General features: G+C 43.7%; 3 protein-coding genes across 4 annotated transcripts in view; 2 read left to right on the forward strand and 1 right to left on the reverse strand.

Annotated features, from left to right (window-relative positions):
- homer2 (homer scaffold protein 2) overlaps positions 1–6,771 on the forward strand; it is a 21,961-nt gene extending 15,190 nt beyond the window's left edge. The window contains 4 exon segments of the mRNA XM_046865285.1: positions 1–51; positions 2,273–2,353; positions 5,598–6,300; positions 6,363–6,771. The exon segment at positions 1–51 is cut by the window's left edge and continues 60 nt beyond it. Coding sequence (XP_046721241.1) covers positions 1–51; positions 2,273–2,353; positions 5,598–5,786 — 321 coding nt within the window. The 3' untranslated portion in view covers positions 5,787–6,300; positions 6,363–6,771.
- Positions 6,772–7,987: 1,216 nt separating this feature from the next.
- LOC124396206 (fibronectin type III and SPRY domain-containing protein 2) overlaps positions 7,988–10,000 on the forward strand; it is a 13,991-nt gene continuing 11,978 nt past the window's right edge. For both annotated transcript variants that reach the window (XM_046865284.1, XM_046865283.1), the window contains exon 1: positions 7,988–9,009. The gene's annotated coding sequence lies outside the window, so the exon portion shown is untranslated. The remainder of the gene's footprint in view (positions 9,010–10,000) is intronic.
- The window catches only part of LOC124395870 (WASP homolog-associated protein with actin, membranes and microtubules), a 6,877-nt gene continuing 5,508 nt past the window's right edge, over positions 8,632–10,000 (reverse strand). Inside the window, 3 exon segments of the mRNA XM_046864750.1 lie at positions 8,632–9,314; positions 9,513–9,593; positions 9,596–9,881. Of these exon segments, the coding sequence (XP_046720706.1) occupies positions 9,019–9,314; positions 9,513–9,593; positions 9,596–9,881 (663 nt within the window). The 3' untranslated portion in view covers positions 8,632–9,018.

Here is a 10,000-nt window from a genome sequence, read left to right on the forward strand (position 1 = left end):
CTGAGTACCCGAGTGCAGAAACTTGAGAACGACATAAAGGACAAAGAGCAGGTAAAACACACACACACACTCGCACACACTCACACTCACACACACACACACACACACACACACACACACACACACACACACAGATTACAGTGATTATAATCTGCTCTTAATGTTCCTCACTAATGATGTGTTTATAATCAGTAAGGAATGTTTATCTCCAGCGTCTAATCTACACAACACATGTCTAATCTGCACAAAACAAATCATGCGCATCTAATCTACACAACACATCATACATGTCTAATCTACACAACACATCATACATGTCTAATCTACACAAAACACATCATACATGTCTAATCCACACAAAACGAATCATACACATCTAATCTACACAAAACACATCATACACGTCTAATTCACACAAAACACATCATACATGTCTAATCTACACAAAACGAATCATACACATCTAATCTACACAACACATCATACACGTCTAATTCACACAAAACACATCATACATGTCTAATCTACACAAAATGAATCATACACATCTAATCTACACAAAACACATCATACACGTCTAATTCACACAAAACACATCATACACGTCTAATCTACACAAAACGAATCATACACATCTAATCTACAAAACACATCATACGTCTAATTCACACAAAACACATCATACATGTCTAATCTACACAAAACGAATCATACACATCTAATCTACACAACACATCATACACGTCTAATTCACACAAAACACATCATACATGTCTAATCTACACAAAATGAATCATACACATCTAATCTACACAAAACACATCATACGTCTAATTCACACAAAACACATCATACACGTCTAATCTACACAAAACGAATCATACACATCTAATCTACACAAACACATCATACCGTCTAATTCACACAAAACACATCATACATGTCTAATCTACACAAAACGAATCATACACATCTAATCTACACAAAACACATCATACACGTCTAATTTACACAAAACACATCATACATGTCTAATCTACACAAAACGAATCATACACATCTAATCTACACAAAACACATCATACACGTCTAATTCACACAAAACACATCATACATGTCTAATCTACACAAAACGAATCATACACATCTAATCTACACAAAACACATCATACCGTCTAATTCACACAAAACACATCATACATGTCTAATCTACACAAAACGAATCATACACATCTAATCTACACAAAACACATCATACACGTCTAATTCACACAAAACACATCATACATGTCTAATCTACACAAAACGAATCATACACATCTAATCTACACAAAACACATCATACACGTCTAATTCACACAAAACACATCATACATGTCTAATCTACACAAAACGAATCATACACATCTAATCTACACAAAACACATCATACACGTCTAATTCACACAAAACACATCATACATGTCTAATCTACACAAAACGAATCATACACATCTAATCTACACAAAACACATCATACACGTCTAATTTACACAAAACACATCATACATGTCTAATCTACACAAAACGAATCATACACATCTAATCTACACAAAACACATCATACACGTCTAATTCACACAAAACACATCATACATGTCTAATCTACACAAAACGAATCATACACATCTAATCTACACAAAACACATCATACACGTCTAATTCACACAAAACACATCATACATGTCTAATCTACACAAAACGAATCATACACATCTAATCTACACAAAACACATCATACACGTCTAATTTACACAAAACACATCATACATGTCTAATCTACACAAAACGAATCATACACATCTAATCTACACAAAACACATCATACACGTCTAATTCACACAAAACACATCATACATGTCTAATCTACACAAAACGAATCATACACATCTAATCTACACATTATGTGCGCGCTGTACCCTAGCAAGGGCAAATAATGGGGTGTGTGTGGAGACGTTAGATTTATAGTGAGATTAGGGGTGTGTGTGTGTGTGTGTGTGTGTGTGTGTGTGTGAGAGAGAGGTAGAGAGAGAGAGAAACAGAGTTCTGGTAATAAGAGTCTAAATAGGCTGTAATCCTTTTAACACACACACACACACACACACACACACACACACACACAGACAGAAGCCCAAAAGATGTGAGTCATTCCCATCACACCCCCACAGAAGCCCTGTCTGAGCTCTAAGTACTGATGGTGTGTGTGTGTGTGTGTGTGTGTGTGTGTGTGTAGGAGCTGGAGAATCTGAGAAAGCAGGCTGAAATAATTCCACAGCTCATGTCTGAGTGTGACAACCTCAATGCCAAGCTACAGGTATGTATGCACACACACACACACACACACACACACACACACACTCACACGTATACAAACACTCACTTTGAACTTCACCAATATGCTCATATGATCACACCAGCTCAATGAATCTCATTGTGAGCTGCATACAACATGTCTACAGAACGTGTGTGTGTGTGTGTGTGTGTGTGTGTGTGTGTGTGTGTGTGTGTGTGTGTGTGTGTGAGATACAGCTGTGAGGTGGACCATACCAGATGCTCACCCATTCTCTAATGTTCTTCCACTTTCTCCAGTGTTCCCACAAACATTATCCCAAATGTTCACACCTTCTCCCAAGTATCCTTGTACATTTTCACACACACAATCCCAAATCTTCATCCACACGCTCTCCACACGCTCTCCACACGCTCCACATGCTCCACATTCATCCACACGCTCTCCACACGCTCTCCACATTCATCCACACGCTCTCCACATTCATCCACACGCTCTCCACCTTCATCCACACGCTCTCCACACGCTCTCCACATTCATCCACACGCTCTCCACATTCATCCACACGCTCTCCACATTCATCCACACGCTCTCCACATTCATCCACACACTCTCCACATTCATCCACACGTGCTCCACACGCTCTCCACATTCATCCACACGCTCTCCACACGCTCTCAACATTTATCCACACGCTCTCACACGCTCTCCACACGCTCTCCACACGCTCTCCACACGCTCTCCACATTCATCCACACGCTCTCCACACGCTCTCCACATTCATCCACACGCTCTCCACATTCATCCACACGCTTCCACATTCATCCACACGCTCTCCACACGCTCCACATTCATCCACACGCTCCACACGCTCTCCATTCATCCACACGCTCTCCACACGCTCTCCACATTCATCCACACGCTCTCCACATTCATCCACACGCTCTCCATTCATCCACACGTGCTCCACATGCTCTCCACATTCATCCACACGCTCCACACGCTCTCCACATTTATCCACACGCTCTCCACACGCTCCACATTCATCCACACGCTCCACACGCTCTCCACATTCATCCACATGCTCTCCACACGCTCTCCACATTCATCCACACGCTCTCCACACGCTCTCCATTCATCCACACGCTCTCCACATTCATCCACACGCCTCCACACGCTCTCCACATTCATCCACACGCTCTCCACACGCTCTCCACATTCATCCACACGCTCTCCACATTCATCCACACGCCACCACACGCCTCCACATTCATCCACACGCTCCACATTCATCCACACGCTCACCACGCTCTCCACATTCATCCACATGCTCTCCACACGCTCTCCACATTCATCCACACGCTCTCCACATTCATCCACACGCTCCACACGCTCCACACGCTCTCCACATTCATCCACACGCTCTCCACATTCATCCACACGCTCTCCACACGCTCTCCACATTCATCCACACGCTCTCCACATTCATTCACACGCTCACCACACGCTCTCCATTCATCCACACGCTCACCACACGCTCTCCACATTCATCCACACGCTCACCACACGCTCTCCACATTCATCCACACGCTCTCCACATTCATCCACACGCCTCCACATTCATCCACACGCTCTCCACACGCTCTCCACATTCATCCACACGCTCTCCACATTCATCCACACGCCACCACACGCTCTCCACATTCATCCACACGCTCACATTCATCCACACTCTCCACATTCATTCACACGCTCACCACACGCCTCCACATTCATCCACACGCTCTCCACATTCATCCACACGCTCTCCACACGCTCTCCACATTCATCCACACGCTCTCCACATTCATCCACACGCTCTCCACACGCTCTCCACATTCATCCACACGCTCTCCACGCTCTCCACATTCATCCACACGCTCTCCACATTCATCCACACGCTCCACATTCATCCACATGCTCTTCACACGCCTCCACATTCATCCACACGCTCTCCACATTCATCCACACGCTCTCCACACGCTCTCCACATTCATCCACACGCTCTCCACACGCTCTCCACATTCATCCACACGCTCTCCACATTCATCCACACGCTCACCACACGCTCTCCACATTCATCCACACGCTCTCCACATTCATCCACACGCTCTCCACATTCATCCACACGCTCTCCACACGCTCTCCACATTCATCCACACGCTCTCCACATTCATCCACATTCATCCACGCTCTCCACATTCATCCACACGCTCTCCACACGCTCTCCACATTCATCCACACGCTCTCCACATTCATCCACACTCTCCACATTCATCCACACGCTCTCACATTCATCCACACGCTCTCCACACGCTCTCCACACGCTCTCCACATTCATCCACACGCTCCACACGCTCTCCACGCTCTCCACACGCCTCCACATTCATCCACACGCTCTCCACACGCTCTCCACATTCATCCACACGCTCCACACGCTCTCCACATTCATCCACACGCTCTCCACATTCATCCACACGCTCCACATGCTCTCCACATTTATCCACATGCTCTCCACATTCATCCACACGCTCCACACGCTCTCCACACGCTCTCCACATGCTCTCCACATTCATCCACACGCTCTCCACATGTTCTCACACAAATCTCTCATGTTCTCCCAAATGTTTTCACACATTCCTGACTCTCTCTTTCTCTCACACACACACACACACACACACACACACACACACACACACACACACACACACACCTGTTTAAACGAGGGTTTATAGACAGTCCTTGCAAAAGCAGCATAGGAGCAGGACATCCCACTTTACTGACACGGCCTCTAACAGGCCTGAGACAAAATAAGCAGTGGGGGGGAGGACACCGACGCCATGTGAAACTTCATCTCTCTCTCTCACACACACACACACACACACACACACACACACACACACACACACACACACCTGTCGTCCTGTGTTCATGGTTGTCATTCCTTGATTGTGTGTCACAGCCAAAGGTAAGCTGCAAACTTGCAAATTAAACACACACTTGCACAATCCATTTTACTGCGCACACACACACACACACACACACACTCTCTCTCTCTCTCTCTCTCTCTCTCTCTCTCTCTCTCTCTCTCGGAAACACAGCCTCAAGTAATATCTTGTGTGTGTGTGTGTGGGTCGGTGCATGAACGTGTGTCTGTGATTAAAACGTAAAATATTCTGGTAATCTTTGTTCCCTGTATGGAGTCTGATTGGGTGCTGTGTGTTGACAGGCGGCGGAACTGGCCAATCAGGAGGTTCGTGGGCGTGTGTTAGCACTGCAGAGTGAAGTGAGTGAAGGACAGCAGCGACATGGAGCCATGAAGAACGAACTGAAGAAGTTCATGGAGCTGCTGGATGGCAAAATAGATGAACTGCATGAGGTCCGCCAGGGCCTGTCTCACCTGGGCATGGACAACTAACACACACACACACACACACACATACACACACACACACACAATCTAATAACTCAATATTTAGGGAGTGAGAGCCATAAATCTTTATATTACATTATATTTTGTAATATAATGTAATAAAACACACACACACACACACACACACACACACACACAGGTATTAATACACAGAACACTACAGTATATACATTAAGGTGGTGATCTCAGGTGTAAGTTACAGCACTCATTTACACACACCTGTTTTCTTTCTCTCTCTCTCACACACACACACACACACACACACACACACACACACAAACTGCAGTGTCACAAAGTGCCTGAGGGTAGCTTTTTTTCCCCTTACCAATCTCATAAACACTCTACATGCGGTACACACACACACTTATACACACACTTGAGTGCAATACGGTAGATCAGAAAGGGGGCGGGGCTTTGTTTCAATACATTTTTATATAGAGCTGTTCTGATTGGTTGGTTTCTGAACTCTATGCTGTGAACTTTATCTGATTTCTGATTGGTGTGTGCATGTGGGACACACACACACACACACAGTGTTGTGAGTAATGTGCTTCCCTCAAGTGTGTGTGTGTGTGTGTGTGTGTGTGTGTGTGTGTGTGTGTGTGTGTGTGTGTGTGTGAGTGAAGTTTATCACAGTTTACAGCATAACCGTAAAATGGACTGGTCCAAAATCTCGAGATTCCACAATGCTGACAATATTTTAGACACCACATACACATGCGCGCGTGCACACACACACACACACACACACACACACACACATGCGCACACACACACACACACACTCTTCCTGGTGTGTATTATGTTTAGGACACTTTTCTCTGGTTTTGTTTGTTTGTTTGTTTGTTTTTCTGATCAATAATGTACAATAATGAAATTGTTATAAATATAGTTTAAATATAAAACTTGTTCTGTGTGATTTTGGTTTTTTTTAGATTTGAGGTGAATTAAACTGAGAGGGTGAGATCGATGTGCTCGCTCTGGTACATTATTGTTTCCATAGTAACGCCTCGTTCACAGGGATGAGTGTGTGTGAGGTGTAGGGAAGGAGTCTCCAGTGTCAGTGCAGGACAGAGGAGTTTACACTTCTACGGGGTTTCCATGGTAACGTGAAGATCTGGGTTGTACATTAACAGAGACACAGAAGGAGAGAAAGAGGATGGTAAGGGAATGAGCGTTTATAGCTGCTATAATATCAGTACAGGAAATAAGAGGAACATTAAATGTAACCGTAAATGGATAAAAACTCAGTGTTGGGACTTATTGGAGCTTTTGGAGAAATCCACATTTATAAGGAACAAAATTCTGCATTCTTTTATACAACTTTATAACCTCAACTGTTAATTTTCACTGAATTTCACTGCTGTGAGAAAACAGAAAAAACTGTCGACTCCAAACTCATGCAATATATATAATGTGTGTTATATAAAATCTGTGTGTGTGTGTGTGTGTGTGTGTGTGAATCGTTATTGTTCAGTTAAACAATTGTGAGAACTGAAACATCTTCCTCCTCATCCTCCTCAAGCAACCTAAAGACTGTAGAGATGATTTGAAGGGGGGGTGTAGAGGGTCCAGGTAAGTCTGTGTGTGTGTGTGTGTGTGTGTAGGAATTGTAGGGGGAGAAACACAGTGAGTGGGAGTTGGAGCTGCTGCAGATCTGTAAGAGAACGTGTTGCCTTGGAAACTTCATCCCACACACACTGTACAGTGAGCTGCCGCTGTGTGTGTATATGTGTGTGTGTGTTGCAAGAATTTCTGTAGTTGAACTTCACTTCTGCCCCATTGATGTGTGTGTGTGTGTGAGAAATCATTGTCCGTCTCTTGATCTTGATGGCTGTTTCCATGGAAACAAGCTGCTTGAATTTGAAATCTAGTCTGAAACTATTGGTTTGAGCTGAAACTCAGTGCTGTTCCTCCACACGTTCCTCTCCTTCACCCTGTTTCAGATCCTGAGCTTCGCTGGAAAGTTGCATGATCTCTGGTTATGAGGTCACTAAACATGACCACAGATAAATGTCCATGATGGTGAAGATGAGCACTTTCCCAGCAGCACCAGTGCTCAGTGTTCGCTAGTGAACGTAGCTCACAGTAGTAATGGATGTAGTTCGGTTGTCATGGTAACACTAATATGAATACATTCTGAATGTGGAGAAACAGAGGATTTAAATTAATACTTTGCATTTATTTCAGGCAGTTCACCATCAGTACAGGGGCGTGGTCATATTTACATATTCATGAGAACCCACCAGCCAGTAGTTTAATAAATCTATTTAATGGGGATGTACTTTTAAAAAGATTTTTATTTTATTTAAAATCATTATATCTTGTCAAATTGTACAGTTTCCAAATATAACTCTAGAGACTGTTTCTTTCTTTTACAGTATTTTCATTTTGCTGTTTTTATTTCTTTTTGAAAAAACATCCACATTTTTACTCATATTCTTTATTCCTTTATTGTATTTTCCAAATTTTGGAAAATAATTGTTCAATTTGACAGTAAACACTGGGAAGTAGTTGGTTAAATCGTTTTTAAATAGATTTCGGTCTGATTTGTAATTTATCTGAAAAATGTATAAAATGTTTAAATGCAGACACCAGATTGTTCTCTCTGAGCTGCAAAAATATTCCGTCATATCCAATATACAGGTAAAAAGTGTGTTTTAATTTTGTGACTCGGGCGCCACCTACAGGCTGAGCTCAGCCTCATAGTTGCAGAAGGTAAATTCCTGCAGATCTCTTCTCTCTTGGCCATGCTGCACCGTCACACTCAGCTCTTAACCTACTGTCTTTAACACACACACACACACACACACACACACACACAGGCAGGTGGAAGACGTTTGTGTATTTAATTATAAGAATAAACAGTTAAATAATGCTGAAAGAGGGGGATCAGGATCTGACTGAGAGTTAATACACTTTCCAAATCAGAATCACTTTCATTATTAAAATAATTCACAGCACTGTAATAAACTCAGATTCTCTCTGTACACAGTCATTTCTTTATTTTGATGTAAACATAAACAGAAAAATAACTAAACTCTGAAACACAGCAGATTTCAATCCTCCTCTTTCATTTCTACCTCATTTAAAGTGCTTGATTTGTATTTCTATAACATTCAAATGGCTACATTTTTAAACACCGCATAGCCCTGTGTGTGTGTGTGTGTGTGTGTGTGTGTGTGTGTGTGTGTGTGTGTGTGTGTGTGTACACCCCCTAGCTGTCCCACTCTCCCGGCGGTGAGTCTGAACGTTCATCATCATCAGATTCGTTAGAGACGTTCTTCATCCTCCTCATAGCCTCCTTGATGCGCAGCTCCAGCTCGGAGTCCTGTGAGCGGGCGGGGCTTACAGGGGGCGGGGTTTTCTTTAAAGTCACGCCCTGACGAATCGCAGATAGCAAACTGTCTCGGAAGTTTCCGGGCTTCATGGGAACGGCTGGTGGATTGGGCGTGACTTTACGCAGGTGAATACGCCCCCTCTGTAGGGAGGCCAGAACATCATCCATCGACCCTGAACACAATCAATAATCAATAATGCATCAGTTCTGAGCTGCTCAGCAATAATCCATCATCCATACAGAATCTCACCAAGTAATCAATCATTACTTCTGATCATGTTTTATAATCAATAAATAATAGTGTAGTTAATAATCTTTATTTATCTTTAATAATGATCAATGATGTGTGTGATTTGTGGGCGGAGCCTCACCCGCAGTAGGAATTCCAGCCGGTGCTTTATCACTGAGAGGAAGAGGTGCGCTTGATGGAGGGGGTGGGGCTAATGGAGGGGTGGGGGTGGGGGTGGAGGTGGGGGTGGTGGAGGGGGATGAAGGGGAGGAGTCAGAGCCTGCTCTTGCCCCAACCCTTCAGCTCCTGGAGGTAACAGTATGTGCACTGGGATATCCCTTTGCTTCTGACCCCACCCCTTCCCTCTTGGTTTGGAGGTGGAGCTACTGGCTTGTGTGGGTGGAGTTAGTGTGATGATTGACATGGGCTGGTCAGAGTCAGTGCAGGAAAGGTTGGGTGGGCGGGGCTTGTTGGGGCGATGGGTCTTCACCAAGAATTGACCTTGACCTCTCTGAGAACACACACACACACACACAGTGATTTAAATACAAATTGCTTCATGCTAATAATGAATTGGATAAAAAGAACACACACACACACACACACACACACACTGGTGCGAGCAGAGAG

This window comes from Silurus meridionalis, chromosome 13, assembly GCF_014805685.1.
Source record: "Silurus meridionalis isolate SWU-2019-XX chromosome 13, ASM1480568v1, whole genome shotgun sequence".
In the NCBI taxonomy this organism is placed as follows: domain Eukaryota; kingdom Metazoa; phylum Chordata; class Actinopteri; order Siluriformes; family Siluridae; genus Silurus; species Silurus meridionalis.